The following is a 26,262-nucleotide window of genomic DNA, read 5'->3' on the forward strand; positions in this document are numbered from 1 at the left end:
TTATTACAACATGCGTCTGTTGTATGTCAAAAAAAAAGAAAAGAAAAGGAAATATCTAATATACCACCACAGGATTTGATTTATTTTAAAAATAGCTCTTGCATATGTAATTTTTACGAGTATTTTAATTTTTAAAATTAAAATTAGTCACACTTCCCTTCGTTTGAATGATATACACTATGAAATCTTTTGATTCGCGAGATACGATGAAAAATACATGATACATGAATCATAATAATAAAAAAAAATTATAACTTTATTTTTTTCGAAGCTCGAGTAAAAAATGATAACAAATATGTGTAATCGAACAAAGCCTCTCTTTTTGTCCAAATGGTGTCCAAGTATTTCGATTACGCATATTTGTTATCATTTTTGACTCCAAGTATTTTGATCAGTTAAAAGTAATTAGTCAAACGCTGGAGTTAGAGGATTCCAAAACCGGAGGCAAATGTATGTGAAAAGAATGACATAATTTACAGAGGTTTGCCGTTTTGCATACTTCCACATTTTTTCACTGAAAGAAAAAATCCATTAGAACTTTAACTACCATACACATTTTTCAAGATTTAGTTGGTGTTTGACATTTCGTCCGCCTACGCGTCAAGCCCTGTTATCTGAGGCTATGAATAGGTTTCTGGTAACGAAATAGTTGTTCCCTTGTGTTGTGAAGGTTTGGCCAAGTGCTTACTTGTGTGGTTCTATTTTAACAAGGTTGGTAGATCCAAGTCGCATCGGGTTATCTGTGCGAGTCGAGACCGTGAGTTTGAAACAATCACCTCGTGGTAGTTTTTTTTTCCAATTGAATATCACGAAACCATAATTTATTCCTGTGTCTATACTATATCGTAAATAAGAGATGAAAGATACGGAACAATGAGTCATATTATAGCTTCGTAGTATTCGAAAAACCTGTGATTTAGGTAGTAAGGCAACCCAAACTTGCAATTACTCTCTTCAAACGCATTTTCACGACAGTTTTGGTTGACATTCATTTTCACACGGAGACAACAATTTTCTTGATACGAACTGAAGTTAGCAGCTAACAAAGAAACATCTAATTCTTCACCTGCACCTGAGACAATTAACGGATATCCCACTCCCCGGAAGGACAAGAATGATATAGAGCACATACGATTGAACCTTTTCAATTACTTTGTCGTTGAAAGCAAAGAAACATGGAAAGCCTTAATCATCATCAGGGTCAAAATCCTTAACCTTCACATCCGCATCTTCTCCATACTGAATGCAGTTGTCGATTTGCGATAATATGTACTGAATACTGCACAAAATGAGTTATTAATGTTCCCATTAGCAATAACTCGAAGCCTAGAAGTTCTCTCTTTGCCTCTCTCAATATACCATTAAAATGTAAATGAGAGAAGTTTCAATCATACAAATGCCACAACGATTTTTACATTGCGTATGCGCAAAATTTAACCGAGGTTTATCCTCAAGTTTAAAGTTCCCCACACAACGAAGAAGAAAACGAGAAATTTGGCAAACGGAGGCTACATAAGAGAGCTAGAGGTCTTACGGAGCAGATCATGAATGAGCCAAAAAAGCAAGTTCCATGTGATAAAGTGCTATGATATGGGTTAATGTTTTAGATGAGCTAGAATTGATTATGCAAGCCTTTGTAAAAAAAATGTACTTGATTATGGCTTCTTTGGCTTATGAAGCAAACAAGAGATTAAAACTAGAATACAGTCTCAATATGTCTTGTAGAATAAATTCAACCTTCGTTCATGTCAACTTATACAATTACAGGTTGAGGACTTGAGGCAACTACTAATATTTTAGTTTAAAAGAGGTGAGAGGGAATCAAGGTTTGGTATCTTTATCATGATTAAGTTAGTCATAACTGACACCACATTTTAGATTTGAAAATTCTTCCTGTTCAATAAAGGGAAGTTGGCAACATAACATACACGATCTCTTTTCTCAGGTCTCCCAATTAAGTTAGTCACAACTGACACCTCCTTTTAAATTTGAAATTCCAATCAGTAATGTAGGAAAAGTTGCCAATATACCTGCGCTCTTTTCTCAGGTCAAGGGGGAAAAAGCTCACCATACTGTACTGATCAACCTGATTCAAAGAAGTTAAAGCGATTATCAAGAATATAGTTAGGTAATTCATAATTGTAGTCGTAAAAATACTTGATGGGGATAATCTGCTTTGGTACTCATGCAAAAACACAGAAATATACAATTATATTGTATAGACATGCATGCACTCACACACAAAATATACTAACAGAAATTGCAACCGCATCATCAGAAGTCACTATCTTCAATCAAAACCACAACACCTAATCAGAAAGGAAATAACTATTTCTTTCATTCAACACCAGAACTAACGCATAAATATAGTGAAAAAATCACTGAAGGAGTGATGAAAAACACTCTCGCTTAAAGCAAAAAAATCAAGAAAATGCCACATTCGTTCCAATCACTACAGACTGTCAGGCACCTAAACATGATTACATCATAAGCTCTTCCAAAAACTTGACGTTTTTTTCTTAAAAAATAAAAATAAAAATTTAGTGCTGCTGACGTCAGGAACATACCCTTTTCTTAACAAGGGACAAATGCTTTTCAAATTTAAAAAGATTTTTTAGAATGGGGATCAACACATAAATTGAGGGATGCTCAAACTTACCAAGTCAATTAAAGATTTGTTAAGCTTTCCAAACTGTGGAGCCATGCGCTGATTTAACTCTGCCAGCAGTGTCTGAGGTTCTGGGTTTAAATAACTAAAGGACAACAAAATCATGCAAAAATCCAAGTACAAAATAATATGAACAAGTGTTCTTTACAACGTAAAAGGCACTGACTTTTCAATGTCTCTCTTGTTCGTCACAAGGTCCATTTTGGAGAGGATATTAACATGAGGTAGCTCCAGTTGAACCATCGCAGAAAGTGAAGTCATGCAACCACTTATAAACTTGGTTACATCCGTTATAAACTAATAGTACAACACAAAATTCAGTCTGCATAAAGGCAGTGAAAGTAGATAGGTTAAATTTCAGATGTAAATACCTGAGAATCAAGCAAGTACACGACACATATATTGAAATTTTTTCGCCTTAAATGCTCCACAAAGTTCTTCAGCACAGGAACATGGGAGAAGAGCTCTATCTGACCTGTTGTATCAGAACATTTAATCAAGATCGGCATACAGAATGTCAGAAAGTCAGGGCATAGAGATATTTACTGGTGATAATAAAATTCACATTATCATTTTTAAAATATTTAGTGAAATCAACCATACTACAATCAGAATTTTCAAAGTTTCTCATACTAACGAAAGGAAAGAATATAGAAAGACAATCATAAATCAAATGAATTACAAATTTGGAAATCGTAGACTCTGCTGTCAATAGGATCATGATAGCCCCCAGCAGCCATTACAAAATCTGAAGGGCTATGCCAAGGAACTAAGGGATTTGAACTTGATAGCATTTCAACAACCACACACCAATATTTTTTTTCATAAATGAGTAAATGACTATCAAGACGTTGTATTGGTATGTATTGCTGCCAAGATGCTCACGTCATTCATGCTAGCTAGAAAATGAAATGCAGAATGAAGAAAATCAAAGCAAACTGAAAAAACGGAGTGGTGATTCCTTCAGGAGAAAGGATTCACATTCTTCAAATGGATAAACTGTTTTGCAAAAGCTGTGCAACCAAGTCAAAAGAAAGATGATCGGTAAAGAGTAAAAACAGAATTTTCTTTCTGATATAACTCTATATGCAAAAGAGTAAATGAAGGCAAACAATCCCGCTGGTCGTGCCAATACCAGAAAATCCAGACAAGCTATGTCAAGTGTAATACTTGAATGTATTCCGTATATCTGTTTTTTTTTTCCACAACTTATTCCACTCCTTTGGATGGGGACATCGCCGACATGTGGGGAAATTACTTCAATGTTTTGGCAAGATAAATTTCTCAATCAAAAAGATTAGGAAAAAATTTATCCCAGGCAATAATTCCATTTTTCACACAATTCACAAATAATTTAAACTAAAATTTGACAAAATACTATATTATTTGTAAAGAAATGCTTCAGGACAAATAATACCGAGGACACTGGAATATGATAATATGAGCAATGACGCAGCTAAAAGTACATACCTGGGCAGTCAAAAACTAAATAATCATCATCCAAGTAGTTATCTAACTCTTCTGTCAGCCAATCATCCAAATTTTCTTCAAGATGTCTGGATGTAAAAATTAAGGCCCCACATATTGCAATAAAATTATGTAAAAATCAAGATTCTAAAAGTAGAGATTTGAGTTTGAGGGGTATAAAAAAAACACATAATATAAGAAATTAAATGCTAAGGAGAAAAGTTGGGTGATGACAGGATACTCCATGCAGTAAATAAGGCCACCATTTGGACCCAATCCAAGATCCTCCATCACATCCTCCAGAGAAATGAGATCCCTAATATCTACCATTTAAACTCTCATATTAGATTCTTCAAAAAATAAAAAAATCACTCCCACATTAGAGTCCAAACAGAGGAAAGAATAATCATAATGCAGCATGCTTACCCATGGCTACAGGGTAGTCAAAGTTCTCAGCAGCAGGATCTAAGTTTACAATATGCACAGTACGGCCAACAGTTTCACAGTGTTGATGCAAGCTAGAACAATAAGTAGACTGCATAAAGCAATTAATTAGTGTCTTAACTCCTGTCAGGACTGTCAACTTCAATATCAAAGACACTGTTACACATCATTCTTGCCAGAAAAATAAGATTGGAAATTGGAATCAATCTAATGACGTTTTGAGCAAATTTAACGGAAAGATTCAATGAATAACCTTTCCACTGCCAGCAGGGCCAATAACTAATTGTGCATAGCCCATGGTGATGTCTTCTTTGCTCCCCTGCTATATATTTCGGAAGACCTTTACAATGAAGGGGAAATTGAGTATTTGAATATATCAAAGACGGCAACAATTGTGTATGCAACAATCCAAATAGCAGCTCCAAATAACAAGCTCAGTGCATCATTGAAGCCCATAAATTATGTCCGCCAAAAATTAACACTACTATACCACCTGAGTGACCAATAAAAAAAGCAAAGAAAAATAAGAAACAGATGAAAGGCAGTCATAATCAATTCATTTTCACTCTAAGAAGCTAAGGAACCAGAGCAGACCAGAAGAAAATAAAACGGTGCACCTGCCAACTTTCACTAGTGATGGTTTAGTGGCCAACCAATTCCCGAAATTTTTTTTAGATAACTAGAATGAAATCATTTTCCTAATGTCACTCGGCCCCCAACTCAAAGCTCTCTTTTTTTTTTTTTGAAGATTAACTCAAAGCTTTTTTGAAAGTGAATAAGCTCACGAAACATTCCGTTCACCCGCAGACATTATTACCATGACATATAACCTTAAAACGTTTTCATACATCACAACTATCATTTATAATCAATCAAGAATACCGCGAATTCTATCAGTCATTTACAAACAAAAAAAAAATTTCAACACAGCACATTCCAAAACCCAAACAGTATTCTATTTTTCTCGCTTCTTCAACACAAATTTAACTCAAAAGGTGCAGATAAATAATTTTGGCTGGAACTTAACGCTTAAAAAATACAAGATTATTTCGATTGAATCAAGAGATGGAACGAAAAGGGTGGGAGGGCACCAAGGTCACCCTAGGTTTTCATGTATTCCATGGAAGAAAACTGTACCTTTTTGCAAAAGCTGTTACGAACAGGTCAAGTGAAGTTCAAATACGAAACAAAATGGAATTATATTTGTTTAAATTGGGTTATTGGTCCATAAATATTGCCGCTGAGGCTAGCCCAACAATAATCGAGTGAACTGATGAATCTATGCCTTGGTGGAAATTAGATCGACTGTCCGGCCCAAAATTTAGGCTACAAGCCCAATTTGAGGTCTTCAAGGCCCAATTGTTCACCCGCATTTCTTCCTTCGTTTTTTTTTTGGTTGGTTAATTGTTAATTTCACTGCAATTCTTCCAAGTTTTGGTTAATTTTGCGGGAGGATTTCGACGGAGGCATCGCATATTTCAGGTAAACAATGTCATCTGATTTTTGTTCCACTTTTCAGTATACTGTTTTGATTTTATTGGGTAAGGGGTGGAGCCAGACTTGTTGATGAGGGTCTCCAGGTGCTTGGTATTAAATTATACGTGTAATTTACAAATTGATTGAAAAACAGGGCAAAACTTATAGTTTGAACCCTTTTCTGGGTGGCACCGCTGCTCACTTTGTCTAATTCTTGATTCATCTGGTTAGGTTGGGTGTTTGGGGGGGCTGAATTTGCGTTTTTAAGCTTCCAGACTTCAAATTTTACTAGCAATCTTTACGTTGAAGTTCCCCTTTTCGACTCGTGACTGTGTTAATGTTTATCGGCTGCTAGTGCTATTGCGCAGGCTTGTTAATTTTTTCTTTGTTTTTTTGCTTTCTTCCTTTTAGTTTTCTCCTTTAGTGTCCCGGGTAGTAAATATTGATGAAATTTTCTCATGTTGATAATCTTAATGCTGCAGACACCAAAAATGCTTCAGTTGTTTCTATCTGAGGCCACATGGGCTGATGGCAGTGGGAGTGATGAATCTTCTACGTGGAGAAAATCTCGTCTTGATGAATTGGAAATAGTAATCTGGTCTTTGATGTCATCAGAAGGCCGATCTGAGGCTCGACTTTGGCTTTGTAACACTCTCTCGGGCATAAGATCTATCAGCCCCCGTTGCCAAAGGGAGCTGTTTTTGAGTCTGTTGAGATCCATGCCAGTGAAGCGATATTTGGCATCACAACTTCTTCAACTTATCTTTGATAAATGGCCACAAAAGGTTGGGCCAATAATAGCCAAGAAAAGTAAAAAATTGGGGAATTTTTTCAAAGGTGCTGACTAAGTCATTGGGGAAATGTGCTTTGCATATTTTTTTTCAGTAGTTTGGTTTAATTGAGGTGTTTAATCTACAAATTCTGGTACTTATGGAGGTATTTATTTTCATCTCGTGGAGTAACCGTAATGCCAGCTGGGTTCAGAGATTTGTTGATCAAAGAATATTTCTGTTTCATCAGTTAACAGAGTTTTTTTAGCATTAAGAGCACGTAATGTCTTAGCTTCATGCAACATGGGAAGAAACAACCCCCGTGATGTAGTAAAAACCAAACTGACTTGTTGATCATGATTCTTCAAGCATCACACATCATGCTTTAATATTCAACTAAGACAAATTTTTTATCGCGGATATAGAATGTTGATAATTTCTGTGCAAATGATACTTGGAGAGAAATTGTAATTACTGCTTGAAAACTTGTTTATTTGCCTCATAATAATTAAGTCTCTATTTAAAATTTTCAAATGGAGTGGACTTGGCAGGGCATTTTCTATTGCTTTCAGTGGACTACACGTGCAGTTGCATATTTCTGCCCAATATTCTTTTGGAGCTGACAGTGTTTTAATCTATCCAGGTAATCCAAGGAGGATCTTGCAGTGGTTCTCTAATTTTTCTGAATCTGGTTACTTGGAGCACGGAAAGGGTGCAAAGGCATTGTCCCGATTTGCTTTTGTAAACCGAGATATTTGTTGGGAGGAACTTGAATGGAAAGGTAAACATGGGCAATCACCTGCCATGGTTGCGACAAAGCCCCATTACTTCCTTGATCTGGATGTCCAGCGGACAGTTGAGAATTTTCTTGAGTATGTGCCTGAATTTTGGTCATCTCAGGAGTTCTCTGAGTCATTAAAGGAAGGTGAAATCTTGTTGATTGATACTAGATTCTTTATTGATATGTTTATTGACTTGATGTATAACAAGGAACTTGGAGAAGTATGGAAAGTTGTGGAGGATTTCCTAATGGAGGAATCTTTCTCTTTCTTGTGTAGTCACCTTCTAATCTTTCTCGAAGAGCAGGATCTGCTTCTTTTCCTAGATTTGATACCTAAATATCTGGAACCAAGGTCAGAATTCTTAGGGTTTCGTAATGCATCTGAGTGGTTTGAGATTATACTGTCAAAGTACTCCGGTTCTATTTCCATTGATCAGCTACTTCTACTCAATGCTGTGACAACTCAAGGTCGGCGGCTCCTGCGACTTGTTCAAGAAGAAGGCAGCAAGGGTGACATGGTTAAAATAAAGAATTTGGTCTCTCAGCTTTGCAATCCCCCTAGTCGTGGAAATGATTTTGTCCTGCTAATGGAAGAAAGCTTTAAGAAGAAACCATTGGAAGTCATTAAATGGTTGGGTGTGCAGTGTTGGGTTTTACATTTTAGGCTGTTGGAGGAATTTCATTCTTCTGAGTCCTGGGAATCTCTATTTATCAGTAATGGGATAGGGTTTCGTAAGTCTGACAAGTATGGCATGTTACACGATGACTTTGTGGAAGATTATGGATCAGATAGGAACGAGAGGTCTTCAGCAGGACTCAGGTCCGAAAAGGGCAGGAGAAAGAGGAAGAAAAGGAGACGAGATCATGATCCTGCTGAAAATTATGAAAATGAGACACTTGATGTTAATTTATCAAGTAACTTGCTGGCTATGCCATCCAAGGCCGGTGATTGGTTGCTCTCTACTGATGACTATTCGACAACATGGAGTAGCGTAAGTTCTGAACTGATCTTTCACAAAATCCTGCTTAATGTTTCTCTCTTTGTATGCTATTTTCAAGGTTGACATTGCAACGACATTCTACTGCTCATAAATGTTGCCAAATAGTATGATGACAAGAGTTATTGGCAATCACCAAGATAGGAATAACTCCTCTTTATAAAGTTGAAAGTTGTCAGTTTCTTGTGCGAGGGGTGTTTTCTTCCGTTCTTCACAAACATGGGGTTCAACTTGGATGTTAGATGCTACTGAACAAAATATCTTTCAGACAAATGTATATAGTGTCCCAACTTATTTGCTCATCTTTTTCAGCAGTTTGCTCCTAAGAAATTGTTGGCACATAGTATATGGCTGCTTTCACCTTTGCCAGCTTTATAAGAATGCTGGTGCATTAAAACGTATTCAGCCCCATTTTGTCCTTAATTTTCTTTGTGAATTTACGACCATGTGTTGAAGCAATTACGTGCTTAGATGAATTTTAAATGAACTGATATCAGGGTGTGTTGTTTCATTTATCTTATCAATTTGTTGTTTTCACTTGCCGTACTCATTTTGTGGCTGTCCAGTGGCTTTGTGATCTGTGATCCCTTTTTGCCTCCCTCACACATACTGAGACACCAACTCTAATTAGTATCAGATTCTTACTCATAGTACGTTCAAATTCGTTGTTATATCCTTAGTTTACTCAGCATAACCGTGTTATCTAGGCGGATCTACCCAAACACCTTTCACAGCATTGCTTTTCAACATGGCTAAAGTGGGTTTTCATCAAGATGAGGTAGTTGCTTGATCCAACTGGCCTGGGACTTCTGTCAAAAATTTGAGTGGGGAAGTCCTTGCTCTTTCCCCGTGTGACAAAGCTCAGGATGAATTTTTTAAGGTGTGTATTAAAACTTGATCCTTTTGATCATTGTTTCTGTTGCACCTAGTCGACTGTTATTGATCATAGATGTGTTTCATGTAGCAAGAGTTGACCAATGTTCCTAGCAGCTTCTAAAAGACTCTCGAGTATGAAGACAAGAATATACTTTCTCGGCCAGATATCTTGCAGGAGAAGTGCCGATAGAACGATTGTTAGACTTTGTACATGTTGCTAGAGATTGCTTATACCTTGTATCAGTCGGCTGAGCTTAAAATTCGAAGTCACGGGACTTGCCATCAGCCGCTTCAGGCACATTTTGGTTAAATCCTACTGTGGGTGAGAGTTGAATTTCACATAGCCATTTTTTCGGGTTTCTTATGTGGTTTTTCCTCTTATTTTACTTCATTTTGGTCGTGACTCGTGTGTGTGTTGACTGTAATTTCCTTGTTTTGTTGTTACACCTCACAAATTTATGGCTAAAAATAACGATGAAATAAATTTTACTCAAGACATGATCGCACTACCATGTCAAAGAAAAAATGAACGGCCACTTTATGCCTCCATTGAAATTTTGAACCACGTTATTCATTGAAAGAACTCTAATTTTTTCCATCGAGGTGTAGGGATTTATCTATATGACCACCCACACAAGTGAGAATTTAACCCAAGATTTGGGGTCTCTGAGGCTTGAGCCTCACTCTTGCCACCAACTAAAGATTATTGGCAAAAAAAACCTCTAATTTTGGTCTAGAAGTAGGGGTCTTTCAGGCAACATTGGGCACCGCATAGAATTAGGCCACGGCGGATCCAATTTGTAAAGCTTTCCCAATACACAACTTTCTCCCTTCACAATATTTGAACCGGAGATTTGGCTTTAACCGACACCAAACTCTCTATCAAATCGGATCAACTGATCAAAGCTCGCCTAAGAACATGACGAGAAAATAAACAATAGAAGTACCAAACATTTTGAAGAAATTGTTGAACATAAAAGGGCTCTTAACTTATTTCTGGTACAAAAACTATTCACAGCAGTTTTATGACCTCAAATCTCAATATTGACAAATCAATCACAGCTGCAGTAAATAATCAAAAGGGTTCGTTTGTATATACACATCCAGTGTTTTTCACAATACAGTTGATTAACCGACGGGAGACTTGTGGTTGATCGAGTTTTTCACCCCAGGCAACATAATTCAAATAGATGAGAGCAAAGGCGATTGAGATGCATCAATTATATTGTTTCCGTGCGCTGAAATAAAAGAGAATAGCAGTGTTTCAGGCTTAAAATGATGCTTTAGATAATAATATTAAACGCACTACCTTGAACAATAACAATCTGAAAAAATTGGAAGCAGGTGTAGGTGCCGTGTAGCATTGCAGGATATGACAGATTTATAAAGTTGGATGCAAATACAATAAATTTAACTGCATTTCATTTCATTACAATCTAAAACTAGATATTTACGATTTAAGAGAGGATTTTGAACAATTTAGTTGTGTTTGTTCGTGCTGGCCATCATCTAAGAAACTTGGATGATAAGAATGTTAAGATTTAAAGTGACTTGGAGAATTAAACTCACTTAATGAGGCGAATGCGGGCAACCTAACGTAATTGGGACATGACTTTTTCGCATTAACCATGCTGCTGAGAGAGTTGGAGTCGTTTGCACAATCTCGAGGCTGCATAAACAACTCATGTTCAGAATTGAAACGGAAATTTTAGATAGAGAAATTAAGAGACAGAAATAATACTAATTACTACCTGGGATTAAAATCTTAATAAGAGAAAACAAAAGAAACATGAGATATTAACTTCAGTAAAAAATGATTAACAGGGTATCGGACATCTTTTCACAAAAATAAAAATCACAAATAAAACATAAATTCTCGAAAAGGAGGTTTGGACCTTAAAATCCTTATAGAAGCATAACCTAAGTTCCTCGACAGAATCACCAGTGCATTCAAGTTCTGGAGTTAAATGGAAAGCATTTTGAATGGCTGAGATAATGCCTCCCAAAGGATACTTTTCAGAATTTGATGCCAAGTATCCTGCATTTATTAGAACTTCCTGCATGATGTAAATAAAATTGAAAACCGATTAAATGAAAGACATGTTGGTAAAAAGGGATCAACGAATGTATAAAAAGTGCTGGATGCGAAAACTATTATCTTCTATGAATGTTCAGATTTATCATGTCCTGGAGACGGCAAATGGAATAGCAATGTAGTCCCAAACCTCAAAAGCAATTTTAATGTTAAGTTTTTAACAAGAATATTACCAATTTGTGCATTGTGACATGAATCATGTCCAAAACCCTCATATTCTGAAGTTTTTATTTTCTCTTCACTAAATCATTGTTTAAAAATTTACAAAGCAGCATAACCCATGATGGCATCAGAGGCTGGTGTAAGGAAGCTTACAGATAAAATGAGTGATTCAATGGAATCATCCTTACCGTAATATTATAATGGAAATACATGTTAAGTACTGTCACAAAGTAGTTATATTCATTCCCGGTAACGGCAGAGGAACAAGTTCCATGTTTTTCTACAAAACAAGGAAATGAAAGAAGTTAACACTAACAAATCCAGGATCAAGTGTATTAAAACTCTAAACTGTCATTAAGGTTCTCTGACATAAACGATTAAAGACCATGAGAAAGATGTTTACCCCACTGTCATCATTGTCACCCCGATCAAATAAGGTAAAAACAAAAGGAGATAATATTAGTTCCATGTATAGATCGCCTGGAATTACAAAAATACAGACAGTTGAAAAACCTCATGTTCCCAAAATAATCCTTTTCCACCATGGCAGTTTGATGAAGAACCACAGCTAAGAGATGGCCAGTACTTATTAAGGGTATCAAGCAATGTTGAAACCTGCAGTCAATAAAGGGTAAAAAAATGAGAAGGTGCGAGGTTATTCCCAAAAATAAGCGTCTATATGTTGTTCATGGTAAATTTTGTCAAAGTAAAAAAAAGGCACTCTAGAATACAAGATACAGATATGCTCTTACAATTAAAAACCTAAGCTTCAACGTGTTTCACTGATTATTTTCCATCTAACAAAACCTATTGGTTTAAGCAGGGATACAAGATCAAAGCTTCTTATCTGCTACATTATGTGGTAACTGTTGAATATGAAACATTATACTGTATATTCAGTATAGATGATATTTCCATCTTCAAATACGTGCTAGATGATAATCTCAATTAGTTTCTGGAGGCAATGTAAGCTTCGAAGAGATTGCACCAGTTGACATAGTAATTGGGACCTATAAATCTCACACTGATTTCTGGGTGAGGAACTGATTCCTATCTCTATATAAAACAGTGATTTTGGCGCATATACATAGTACCCAAGCTGTTCGAGGATGCTCTTAGCAGTGACACTTGTAAGCCTTTTCTCTTCCACAAAAGCTTCTGATTTAATGTAAATCAAGCACCGTGATGTTCCAGATTCAAAGTGCACGTTCAAAGTGCAAAAGCAACATATCAGGACGTCACATGTTCTAGAATACAGAGCAACTCTACGTGTTCAAGCTCTACGACAAAAATTACAAACTAATACCTCTTTAACATCAAATCTTTTGCCAGAGCAGCATGCAGGCCATGTGCCATCATTGTAATCTGGCCAAAGTCCATCTGGAAACGAAACATCGTCACATGAGGATTCCTAATTAGATCAGAAGTGTGAATGAAAAAATATTTACAGCAATGTAACTGAAATTCTGACACACACTTCACTGCCAGAGAAACACAAAGGAGGCTAAACGTGATAGATGCATAAATAACATTTCAAATAACAATAAAACTATAGCTTGATTATCATATCTAAAAGAATGGGTTGCAATCGGACTTACGGATTGTAAATTCTGCAGGTGAATTCGCACTGGTTCAAGTTAAACAGAAAGTAAGTAAGTTTCCTTGCCATTCTCATGAAAGTCTTCACATTTAAAAGCAAAGGCTGTTAAAAGCTAAGAGCAGCAAAATAAATAAATTGAAGCCAGCGTAAGCATGTGGAGATGAACCATATAAGCCTCCTCTAAGCGGGTTGTGTCTTAATCCGCCCGAATTATTTTTGAAATATTAAGCAAGCTGCTCCAGAAAGTCCAAATATTTGCTATGAATGAAAATGAAAAATATTTACATATAAAATAAGCAAAATAGAAAATTTGCGTCGAGAGGGACATTAAGGAAAAGAAGCATTAATCTGAAATTTGCGAGGACCATTATCCGACATACTTTAGCCCTAAATTTATGAACATGCATCAACTTCAACATTTTAAATCGCTAAAAAATCGTATCCAATAAAACCAACCAAGGTCCACAACCAACAAAACACCTCATACTTGCACAGTATCTAATAGCACAGCAAGAAAATAAAAGTACCCTCGGCAACAGGCATTGGAGGAACAACAATGACGAGTTTTGCGGCAAAATGTGCCAGGCCACTGAAGAGCGAGCTTAAAATAATCGAATTCTCTCTGCTTACTTCCTCCTTTTCGCAACATTTCTCCAAAGTCCCCACCTGCGTTAGCTTCTGCAACACAGGACAACCCAATCCAGAAAATCAAGACGAATACGCATTGAACTGTGAGGCGAAGCGATCGGGTGGGGAGCGAATCCATGGCCATTGCCGAAGAACCGTAACGATCTCTGGTTGATGCCGTGGAGATGCGTGTTGAATCCGGGGACATTGAATTTTGTATTTATATGGGAGACGAAACTCCATGTGAAGAGACGGAATATTCGGGCGGTGCATATTTTTCATCCGAAAATTACAATATTTTCTTAACAAATGTGATTTTTGAACACGTTTGAAATAAAATATTACGTTGAATGCTTAAAAAAAATTGTATTTTTTTAAGGGTAAATTATAAATTCATACCCAAACCTATTTTTATCTTACATTTTAATACCTAACTCATTAAAACTTATTTTCTACTCTCTGGAGAGAGAAAATTTTGTTTAAAAATACCAATTCTGTAAGGACCCGATATTAATATATTAATTAATTTATGTGTTAAAAATATGTATTTATAAATATCGATTTATAGACGATATTAAAATAAATATGTTATTTATAGAGCACACAATAGTTGAAATAACTCGAAACGGGTCAAGTTTAAACCCTGAATGAATAAAATAAAACACACATTAAACTAATACATATCCATATATACATATATAATATATATATCATAATATCTTTCTCTTTCCACCGTCTCTCTCGCGTATCCTTCTGTTTTTTTTGTTTTAATTTTCTTCATCGCTCAAATCGCCATCCCGAAAACCCATCGCCGACAGCCGCCGCCGTTTTCCCTCCCTCGCCGCCGCCGATCGTCACCGGAGTGTAGGGGAGTGTGGTCCTAGTTGTTTGGACTTTTATTTCGACTCATTGAGGTAAATTCGAGGCTAGGTTTTGAACTTTTGGGAATTTCGATTCGATTGACTTCCGATAATTGATATTTGATTTATTATTGGTTGTAGGTATTATATCGGAGTCGATTGAAGGTATTGACTATTTTTCAGAAATTATTGGAGCAATATTTCAAATTTTCAGATTATTATAATTGGGGATTTTCGAATTTTAGTGTTGATTATTCATTAATAGAGTGTTTAGATGTTCTAGAAAATATAAATGCGAATTTTTGAAATTTGTAGGAATTTTCGAAAAAATTCAGATTGTTTTAATTTCAGTATTTCGATGTTTTAGAGTCGTATATTCGATATTTGGTCATTGATATGATGTTTTAATATGAAATATGAATTTTAGGATTTATGAGCAATTTTTCTGGAATTATAGATTCTGAAAATTTGGGATTGGAATATCCGAGAAATACTTGAAATATTTCCGTGGTAAATTAAGTGTTGGTTGAGGTACGTATGAGCCGTTTAATTACGACACCTATAATGGCATGTAATGATATTAAGTATTTTGTAATGAGTGATAACGTGTTTTATGTGCTTATGTGGATTATATGATTGCATTCACTCATTTACAATTTTTCATAGCACGTTGAGTCTTGACTCCTTTGATTGCTATTGATATTGATCTCTTGAGATGTATTGAGTCATCGATGGAGCGAGTGACATTATTTAGTGCACTCCTGAGTTAGCACGAGACCGAGCGGGTAGCAACCGTGCTCTCGATACTACGTACGACACTCCTGATGACAGCATGAGGTCGGACGGGTAGCTCTTGTCGCCCTCGATGCTACGTGTATGGATTAGCAGTGATGATTCGAGGTCTGCTGCGTTCCTGGCACGGGTGGCCACTGAGATTATTATGATACGTTTCGTTTGGACTCCATTTGGTATCCCTTATTCTATTGATACATGTCATGCATTACATTGCATTTTATTGCATTGTACTTGATTTATTCGTGTCATTTATATTTGTCGTAATTTTTCTAGTTCTTCATACTGGGGTCCGACCCCTGTTTTGTTTTTATGTCATGGCTGTTTGTGATTCCATAGCAGGTTATCCAGGGGGATTTGACGTGTCTGGTAGAGCGTCATCTAGTGGTACCCAGTGAGTCGAGCTTGGAGTCATATTCCCAGATATATGTATATATCAATTTAGCGAGTTTTATATTTGCCGGGGTGATGCCCTGTGTATCTGTATCGATAGTTTTGGACTTTGTTTTGAATTGGTATTTGTGTGATCGAGCCTTGCCGGCTCTGCATGTGTTTAGTCTTGGCCAGTGCGGCTATAGGTTTGTGAATTGGAGTTGTGACTCTATTTTTGAATATATATTGCTGGTTGTGTTGTACAGATTTTTGGGATGTCCTATTTACGAATAGGTCATGCCGAATTTTCTATAGGCCCAAAACGCAAATTTTTAACTTGTTTTTGCTGTTTTCATTAATTAATCCTGGTTGTTTGATCACTAAATATTAAATCAGTACACGGGCCCTTTTATTTGGTATCAGAGCATAAACTGGGATATGCTCAAATTAGAGTTTAGTACACTCGAGTTTAGACACTAACAAAATGGTTGCGTATGTGTGTGACTATTTGTTCTTACGTGACTTACTTGTTGTGTTTATTAGTTGAACTTATCTGATAGAACCGGTAGTTATTGGCTTTAGAACTTAGTTTATGAATTCTTATTAGAACTCTGAGTTCCTATCATAGTTTTCTGTTCTTCTGCCTTATGTCCCACACGTTGCAAAGAATGATCGGTCAAAGCTTTCACACTTTCTGAAGGGGCTTACACGAACAATCCATACGTTGGTAACTACTGGAACTTCATCCACTTATATGAAAGCCGTAAAAAAGGCAAAAAAGATTGAAGCAAGTCTACTCAGGGGTGAACCACAATCAATTCCAGCATCTGTTCCTCAAGGAGCTGGAAGCAGTTCATAGACACCAATGGGTTTACTTCCATATCAGCCTACTCAGTCTTCTCAGCAAGCGAAGAAGCCTTGGTTTAAACTGCGAGGAAAACAATTTAAAAAGAAATAGCAGTCCAGATCATCGAGTTCCAGTGGTAGTCGTGGTGGAAGTTCAGTTAGATCGACTAGTAGAGTGTACTGTGATAGATGTGGTGGTAACCATTTGAGTGCACATTGTACAGGATTTTCAGGGACTTGTTTTATATGTGGTCAGGTTGGACATTTGGCCAGAGCATGTCCAAATACGGGAAGACAACAGTCTCAACCACAACAGTTTGGTCAGTTTCCTAAAAGACCATCGTTCAGGCCATATACTCCTGTACCGCAGTTTGCTCCTACACAGCCTTATGTTCCGGTACAACCACCTCAACAGCCTAGGTACTCATCTCCTCAGAGTCAGCAACGTTTTCCAGGGCCACAGCAGGCTCAAGTCCATGCTATGACTCAGGATCAGGCACAAGATGCACCTGGGGGAGTTATTGCAGGTATTTGTTATATTTTTGATTATCCTGCACGTATCTTGATAGACACAGGAGCATCTCATTCATTTTTATATGTTACATTTGCTGATGAGCATGAGATTGCTTTTACTCCGTTGTTGGATACTGTGTCTGTAGCTACTCTTGTTGGTGTTTTCTTGATGTCTAATGAGATAGTTTTGAATTGGGTGATTAGATTTGAGGATAAGATCATGATAACCAATCTAATCAAATTAGCTTTGTCTGATTTTGATTGTATTCTGGGTATGGATACACTGATGAATTATAGAGCTACTGTTGATTGTTTTCATGGAATTGTGAGATTTAGACCGTATTATGGCAATAAGTGAAATTTTTATGGTAATGATTCACAATCTCGCATTCCATTAGTATCGTCAATGGAAATGTTTAGATTATTGTCGATAGGAAATGAAGGATTTATGATTTATTCTCTTGATGTGACGAAGGAGGAGAAATTGAAAGTTTCAGATATTCCTGTCGTTAAGAATTTTCCTGATGTATTTCCTGATGAGATTCCGGGTTTTCCGCCTCAGAGGGAAATAGATCTTAGCATTGAGTTGATGTCAGGGACAATTCCGATTTTTCGAGCTCCATATCGATTAGCTCCAGCAGAATTGAAAGAACTCAAGGCACAATTGCAAGATTTGCTGAAAAAAGGTTATATTAGACCAAGTGTGTCGCCTTGGGGTGCTCCAGTCTTGTGTGTGAAGAAGAAAGATGGAACGATGAGAATGTGCATCGATTATCGGCAATTGAATCAGGCTACTGTGAAGAATAAGTATCCTTTTCCATGAATTGATGAATTGTTTGATCAGTTGCAGGGTACATCTGTATATTCTAAAATTGATCTTCGTTCCGGATATCATCAACTTCGAGTTCGAGAGGAAGATGTTCCCAAGACAGCATTTCGAACGTGTTATGGACATTATGAATTTTTAGTTGTGCCTTTTGGGTTGACTAATGCTCCAGCGATTTTCATGGATTTAATGAATCGTGTGTTTCGAGAATTCATAGATCGATTTGTTATCGTGTTTATTGATGACATTTTGATTTATTCTAAGTCAAGGAAGGAGCATAAAGAACATTTGATATTAGTACTTCAGAAACTCAGAACATCACAATTATATGCTAAGTTTTCGAAGTGTGAATTTTGGTTGGACAGAGTATTATTTCTAGGACATGTGATATCAGCTCAAGGGATATCTGTCGATCCTAGTAAAATTGAATCTGTTCTTAATTGGTCTCGACCAACCAATGTCTCTGAGATTCGTAGCTTTTTGGGTTTGGCTGGATATTACAGGCGTTTTATTAAGGGATTTTCTGGCATAGAAAGACCTATGACGATATTGACTCAAAAAGATCGACGTTTTGTGTGGACTGAGTAATGTGAAGCTAGTTTTCAGACTTTGAAAGAAAAATTGACTACGACTCCAGTACTAGCATTACCTTCAGGCTCAGGTGGATTTGTTGTATGTACAGATGCTTCTTTGAATGGACTGGGTTGTGTTTTGATGCAAAATGGACGCGTGATTGCGTATGCATCTAATCAATTGAAACCACATGAGACTCGTTATCCAGTTCATGATTTAGAATTGGCTGTCATTGTGCATGCATTGAAAATATGGCGTCATTATCTGTACGGTGAACAGTTTGTGATTTATTCCGATCATAAGAGTCTGAAATATTTATTCATACAGTCTGATTTGAATATGAGACAACGTCGATGGTTGAAATTACTTAAGGATTTTGACTGTGATATTCAATACCAGCCAGGAAATGTGAATCAAGTTGCAGATGCTTTGAGCAGAAAAGTTCATACTAAGATGTTAGCATCTTTAACTATTTCTAAAGTTCATGAGCATTTGGGAACTTCAGGATGGACTTATCGAGCTAAAGGTAATCATTTCATAGTTTCATCTATTTAAGTTGAACCACGAATAATTTCAAAAATCAAAGCAGCACAAAAGACTGATCCATATATTCATCACTTGAAAGAATTAACTCCAGCTGGTCAGTCAGGGAAATTCCTTGTTGCTTCTGATGGATGTTTGCGTTATAATGGTAGACTTGTGGTTCCGAATTTGATATATTTGAAAGAAGATATACTACGAGAAGCTCATTGTAGTCGACATAGTATACATCCTGGAATTCGAAAGATGTATCATATTTTGAAAGCCCATTATTGGTGGGAAGGTATGAAGAAAGATATTTCTGACTTTGTGGCTAAGTGTCTGACGTGTCAACAAGTGAAGGCTGAAAAAATGAGACCAGGTGGTATGTTACTTAGTCTTGAAGTACCACAGTGGAATTGGGAACACATTACTATGGATTTCGTGACACACCTACCTCGATCTAATCGTGGTTGTGATGCCATTTGGGTTATTGTGGATAAATTGTCTAAATCTGCCCATTTTATTCCATATGATCGTACTTGGACATATACGAAAATGGCGAAAATGTACATTGATCAGATAGTGCGATTGCATGGTGTGCCAATTACTATAGTATCAGACCATGATCCCAGATTTACTTCTAAGTTTTGGTCTAGTTTGCAATCAGCTTTGGGTTCTAAATTGGCCATAAGTACTGCCTATCATCCACAGACCGATGGTCAATCTGAAAGAACTATTCAGACATTGGAAGATTTATTACGAGCTGTTGTGATGGATTTCAGTGGTGGTTGGCAAGAATCTTTAGCTTTGGTGGAATTCTCTTACAATAATAGTTATCAAGTATCTATCGGGATGGCACCATTTGAAGCCTTGTATGGCAGAAAATGTAGATCTCCGATATGTTGGGAAGAAGTAGGAGAACAACAATTTTCGGGACCAGAGTTTATTCAAGAGATGAAAGAAAAAGTTGAACTGATCAGGAAAAGAATGAAAGCAGCCCAGGATCGTCAAGCCAGCTATACTAATAACAGGCGTAGACCTTTAGAATTTCAGGTTGGCGATTTTGTTTTCTTGAAAGTATCACCATTTCGTGGTACTATGAGATTTGGGCATAAAGGGAAATTAGCTCCTCGTTATATCGGTCCGTACGAGATTGTTGAGAAGATTGGTATTTTGGTGTATCGTTTGAACTTGCCGTAGAGTTTGTCTGCGATACATGATGTATTTCACGTATCTATGCTGCGGAAGTATGAACCAGATCCTTCTCATATCTTGAGAGCTGATGATGTGGAGTTGGATAGTTCCCTTAGCTATGTTGAGTATCCAGTGCAGATCCTTGATCGTAAAGAAAAGCAACTTAGGAACAAGACGATTCCTTTGGTTATGGTGGAATGGAGTAGACATGGGAGAGAAGAAGCTACATGGGAATTGGAGTCTAGAATGCGTCAAGAATGACCTAATTTGTTTGACAATGTGGTGACTTATTCCATGTACTCTGATTTTCCTATGTACTATCAGTAGTAGATCTTTGACCACTTGTATATAAGTTTGATATGTGTTAATTTCGAGAACGAAATCTTCTTTTTAGAGGGGGAGAAATGTAAGGACCCGATATTAATATATTAATTAATTTGTGTGTTAAAAATATGTATTTATAAATATCGGTTTATAGACGATATTAAAATGAATATGTTATTTATAGAGCACACAGGAGTTGAAATAACTCGAACCGGGTCAAGTTTGAACCCCGAATGAATAAAATAAGACACACATTAAACTAATACATATCCATATATACATATATAATATATATATCATAATATCTTTTTCTTTCCACCGTCTCTCTCTCTCGCGTATCCTTCTGTTTCTTTTGTTTTAATTTTCTTCATCGCTTCAAATCGCCGTAACTTTTCCGTCGGTTATCGATTTTCAAAAGTAAATATAGTTTCGGATTCCTCGCAACATAAGCTTTCTTTTGATACCAATTTCTTAAGGTTTCGTCGCTGTCCCGAAAACCCGTCGCCGACAGCCACCGCCGTTTTCCCTCCCTCGCCGCCGCCGATCGTCACCGGAGTGTAGGGGAGTGTGGTCCTAGTTGTTTGGACTTTTATTTCGACTCATTGAGGTAAATTCTAGGCTAGGTTTTGAACTTTTGGGAATTTTGATTCGATTGACTTCCGATAATTGATAGTTGATTTATTATTGGTTGTAGGTATTATATCGGAGTCGACTGAAGGTATTGACTATTTTTCAGAAATTATTGGGGCAATATTTCAAATTTTTAGATTATTATAATTGGAGATTTTTGAATTTTAGTGTTGATTATTCATTGATGGAGTGTTTAGATGCTCTAGAAAATATAAATGCGAATTTTTGAAATTTGTAGGAATTTTTGGAAAAATTCAGATTGTTTTAATTTTAGTATTTCGACTTTTTAGAGTCGTATATTCGATATTTGGTCATTGATAGGATGTTTTAATATGAAATATGAATTTTAGGATTTATGAGCAATTTTTCTGGAATTACAGATTCGGAATATCCGAGAAATACTTAAGATATTTCCGTGGTAAATTAAGTGTTGATTGAGGTACGTATGAGCCGTTTAATTACGACGCCTATAATGGCATGTAATGATATTAAGTATTTTGTAATGAGTGATAACGTGTTTTATGTGCTTATGTGGATTATATGATTGCATTCACTCATTTACAATTTTTCATAGCACGTTGAGCCTTGACTCCTTTGATTGCTATTGATATTGATCTCTTGAGATGTATTGAGTCATCGATGGAGCGAGTGACATTATTTAGTGCACTCCCGAGTTAGCACAAGACCGAGCGGGTAGCAACCGTGCTCTCGATGCTACGTACGACACTCCTGATGACAGCATGAGGCCGGACGGGTAGCTCATGTCGCCCTCGATGCTACGTGTGTGGATTAGCAGTGATGATTCGAGGTCTGCTGTGTTCCTGGCACGGGTGGCCACTGAGATTATTGTGATACGTTTCGTTTGGACTCCATTTGGTATCCCTTATTCTATTGATACCTGTCACGCATTACATTGCATTTTATTGCATTGTACTTGATTTTATTCATGTCATTTATATTTGTCGTAATTTTTCTAGTTCTTCGTACTGGGGTCCGACCCCTGTTTTGTTTTTATGCTGTGGTTGTTTGTGATTCCATAGCAGGTTATCCAGGGGGATTTGACGCGTCTGGTGGAGCGTCATCTAGTGGTACCCAGTGAGTCGATCTTGGAGTCATGTTCCCAGATATATGTATATATCAATTTAGCGAGTTTTATATTTGTCGGGGTGATGCCCTGTGTATCTGTATCGATAGTTTTGGACTTTGTTTTGAATTGGTATTTGTGTGATCGAGCCTTGCCGGCTCTGCATGTGTTTAGTCCTGGCCAGTGCGGCTATAGGTTTGTGAATTGGAGTTGTGACTCTATTTTCGAATATATATTGCTGGTTGTGTTGTACAAGTTTTTGGGATGCCCTATTTACGAATAGGTCATGCCGAATTTTCTATAGGCCCAAAACGCAAATTTTTAACTCGTTTTCGCTGTTTACATTAATTAATCATGGTTGTTTGATCATTAAATATTAAATCAGGACACGAGCCCTTTCAAATTCTACCCTTATCTATTAAAAATCCTAATAAATCACTAAAAAAAAAGGTGAGATAATGGATACTAAAAACAAAACAAATCCAAATAGTATTTATATAAAAATTCAAATTAAAATCAAAGAACATAAATCATATCATATACATGCTTATGTTGATACAGGAGCAAGTATGTGTCTAGCAAGTAAACACATACTCCCAACTCATTATTGGAAGAAATATGACAAAGGATTAAAAGTTCGAATAGGAGATGGATCAATAATCATGCTTAATACAGTAGCAGAAAAATTAAAAATAGAAATAGAAGAAACAAAATTTGTAATACCCATTATATATCAAATAGAATCAGGAATGGACATTATAATAGAAAATAACTTTTTAAGAGAATATCTTCCCTTTACACAATTTGAAAATTACATAACTTTAAACAAAGGATCATCAATGATTTATATTCCTAAAATACGAACAGCATTTCGTGTAGGAAATGAAGGATTTACAAAGAATTTTCATAAAATAAATACAAATCCAATAGAACTAAAAATAGAAAATATTTTAACAATTAATCATGAAAAAGAAATCATGAAGAAATTTCATGATATTTGTTCTGAAAATCCTCAGGATAAAATTAAGAAAAGAAAACAATTCATTGCTTCAATAAAACTTAAAGACCCTAATATCACAATCCATGAAGCACCAAGAAGATGCAACATGGATGATGTAAAAATATTCGAAAAAGAGGTTCAAGAATTACTAAAACTTAAGATAATCATCCCAAGCAAGAGTCCACACTCTTCACCAGCCTTTTATGTCAGTAAGAAAGACACTAATAAGAAAAGAATGGTAATTGATTATCTAAAAATGAATAATGCAACAATTATGGATGGATATTACATCCCAAACAAGAATGATTTAGGAATGAAATATTTCTCCAGTTTAGATTGTAAATCAGGATTCTGGCAAATTTAACTAGAACCACAAACACAATTACTTACATCATTCAGTTGTCCAAAAGGACAGTATCACTGGACTGTATTACCTTTCGGACTTAAACAAGCACCAGATATCTTTCAAAGATATATGGATGAATCTTTTAAATCATATGTAGATTTTTGTTGTGTTTATATAGATGATTTATTAATTTATTCAAAAACACTAGATCAACATTATAAAGACCTCATGACAATATTAGATATTTGTCATAAAGATGGAATCATACTTTCTGAAAAGAAAGCACAATTGTTTAAAACAAAAATAAATTATTTAGGATTACAAATAGAAGATGGAAAACATTGTTTACAACAGCATATACTTAAGAAAATTCACGATTTTCCTAGTGAAATCATAGATAAAGATCAATTAAGAAGATTTTTAGGATTATTAACTTATTCTGGAAATTACATTAAGAAACTTGCAGAAATCAGAAAACTTCTTCAGGTAAAACTTAAACAAGACTACAAGTGGAAATGGTCTAAAGAAGATACTAATTATATAGATACTATTAAAAAGAAAATAATTAGTAATCTTCCTGAGTTATATTTTCCTTCCAATAAAGATATAATAATAATTGAAACAGAAGCTTCAAATGAATACTGGGGAGCATGTTTAAAAGCTTATACAGGAGAAAGAAATTTAGAATAACTTACTAAAACAGCTACTAGAAATAATGAAGAATTATGCAATTATACATCAAAAACTTTTCAAGGTGCACAATTAAATTATCATTCAAATAAAAAAGAATTATTAGCTTTAATATTTACAATTAGAACTTATGAAATTTATCTTATTCCTAAATCATTTTTAGTAAGAACAGATAATATGAATTTAACATATTTCAAGACAAGGAAAATATCAAGAAATGCAGGGAGAAATGCAGCAAGGCTAATTAGATGGCAATTGGAATTGAACCATTATCAGTTCGAGATCCAACATGTCAAAGGAACGGATAATTCATTACCCGACGCATTAACCAGATAACTTCATCCAAATTATACTATCCGTAGTAACGGAATAACAAAAGAGATCCTAAGTGATCCAGAAAATGACCACGAGTCATCCGAACATACCTTAGAAAGCATGGGAAACATAAATTGATGAAATGAGATTTATATTCAGAAACATGAATTATTTTATGACTTTCAGTCATCCGAACATGCCTCAGAAAGCATGGGGAATATAAATTGATGAAAATGAGATTTATATTCAGAAACATGAATTACTCTATGAGTAAAGACAATCAATCTCATTTATGAAGATTGATTCAATTCTTGCAAAAGAATTTCATAAATGCAATGATACGCATAATAAAACTATCCGAGTTACTCATGAAAAAGAGTTAAATTTCTAACCATTTATATATATATATATATATATATATATATGTTTTATTGTGCAGGATGGAGCAATTAAATCAATTAGAAGAACAATTGATTGACATAGATAAAAAAATTCAGATTCTTCAACAAAGAAAAAAGAATATAAAAGGAAAAATTCAGAGGATTAAAGAAAATATGACAACATCATCATCATCATCCTGATCAAAAACTCCAATCAAGTTAGCAACTCCATTTAACAAAATAATGGAGATGAATGAAAAACAGTCAGTGGTCACAGCCAATACTGATAACCAAGAAAAATAAAAGAAGAAAGAACCGGTGGTCACAGCCAACACCGAGAAAAATGAAAAAAAAAAAGAAAGGACGTTTAAAAGTGCCCTTGAAGCAAGAGAAAGAAAGATGGTCAATCTGCGACCACAAAAACCAATTTTTGAAAAAACAAATTTTTCAGAAAAACTCAAGACTGAATTCTTTGAAACACTAAACTATTTAAGAATAGCCAAACCATCTGCAGAATCTTGGCTACAAACTTGTGACACACAGAGCATATCAAGAGCAAGAACACTGCAAGGTGCTCCAGCACATGAAGTCGCAAGATTCTTTTCAAATGGATTATTAAGTGGATTGGAAGTCAATCCCAACAATCAAGAAATAGAACTATTTCCATATCAGTTGAGAAATAGTATCATCCAGTTCAAGAAAGCAGTCTTTAAGGACGATCCATTATTAACATTGAGATTGGGATGATAACAAATTCTATCAACCAATGGTATATATTAAATGTCGAAAACAAAAAGACAAGTTCTTATTCGAAGGATCAAATGAAGAGAAACCAGTAATGGATATCTCAACACTTTATGAGATAAGAATAAAGACATTAATTGACATGATCTCAAAGACAGGAAAGATTGATGGAAACTCAAAGGTTAAAATAAATTTTGCAACCAGTAAAATTTTATTAACCATTGGACACAAGGAGACAATCCAAAAGAAAGAACAAGCCATGTTAGCTGAATTCGAAGCTCCAATCT

The 26,262-nt window shown here is 35.7% G+C and overlaps 3 protein-coding genes across 6 annotated transcripts; 1 reads left to right on the forward strand and 2 right to left on the reverse strand.

Moving 5' to 3' along the window:
* Window positions 1–864: 864 nt before the first annotated feature.
* On the reverse strand, window positions 865–5,760 carry LOC140882588 (GPN-loop GTPase 3). Of its 4 annotated transcripts, none has more exons than XM_073288674.1 (10): window positions 5,717–5,760; window positions 4,833–5,072; window positions 4,562–4,670; window positions 4,377–4,458; window positions 4,139–4,224; window positions 3,040–3,143; window positions 2,835–2,965; window positions 2,660–2,753; window positions 2,031–2,086; window positions 865–1,279 (listed from the first exon to the last, which is right to left on the reverse strand). In XM_073288674.1, exons 2-10 carry the CDS (start codon window positions 4,875–4,877, stop codon window positions 1,186–1,188), a joined length of 801 nt encoding a protein of 266 aa, XP_073144775.1. In that variant the 5' UTR covers window positions 4,878–5,072; window positions 5,717–5,760; the 3' UTR covers window positions 865–1,185. The 4 variants fall into 4 exon arrangements, with proteins under 4 accessions (XP_073144775.1, XP_073144778.1, XP_073144777.1 ...); XM_073288677.1 differs by having other exon boundaries at window positions 4,833–4,919; window positions 5,717–5,753; XM_073288676.1 differs by lacking the exon at window positions 5,717–5,760 and adding an exon at window positions 5,197–5,621.
* A 242-nt stretch (window positions 5,761–6,002) lies between these two features.
* On the forward strand, window positions 6,003–9,819 carry LOC140882569 (uncharacterized). Its single transcript, XM_073288642.1, has 5 exons — window positions 6,003–6,061; window positions 6,538–6,892; window positions 7,469–8,598; window positions 9,312–9,484; window positions 9,569–9,819. Exons 2-4 carry the CDS (start codon window positions 6,547–6,549, stop codon window positions 9,384–9,386), a joined length of 1,551 nt encoding a protein of 516 aa, XP_073144743.1. The 5' UTR covers window positions 6,003–6,061; window positions 6,538–6,546; the 3' UTR covers window positions 9,387–9,484; window positions 9,569–9,819.
* A 628-nt stretch (window positions 9,820–10,447) lies between these two features.
* On the reverse strand, window positions 10,448–14,171 carry LOC140882622 (ribonuclease 2). Its single transcript, XM_073288734.1, has 9 exons — window positions 13,865–14,171; window positions 13,336–13,364; window positions 13,044–13,117; window positions 12,251–12,352; window positions 12,141–12,144; window positions 11,926–12,017; window positions 11,376–11,537; window positions 11,050–11,149; window positions 10,448–10,718 (listed from the first exon to the last, which is right to left on the reverse strand). The coding sequence occupies exons 1-9, from the start codon at window positions 14,107–14,109 to the stop codon at window positions 10,663–10,665; spliced, it is 864 nt and encodes a 287-aa protein (XP_073144835.1). The 5' UTR covers window positions 14,110–14,171; the 3' UTR covers window positions 10,448–10,662.
* Between the last annotated feature and the right edge of the window lie 12,091 nt (window positions 14,172–26,262).

Source organism: Henckelia pumila, chromosome 2 (assembly GCF_033568475.1).
Source record: "Henckelia pumila isolate YLH828 chromosome 2, ASM3356847v2, whole genome shotgun sequence".
Taxonomy (NCBI): Eukaryota; Viridiplantae; Streptophyta; class Magnoliopsida; order Lamiales; family Gesneriaceae; genus Henckelia; species Henckelia pumila.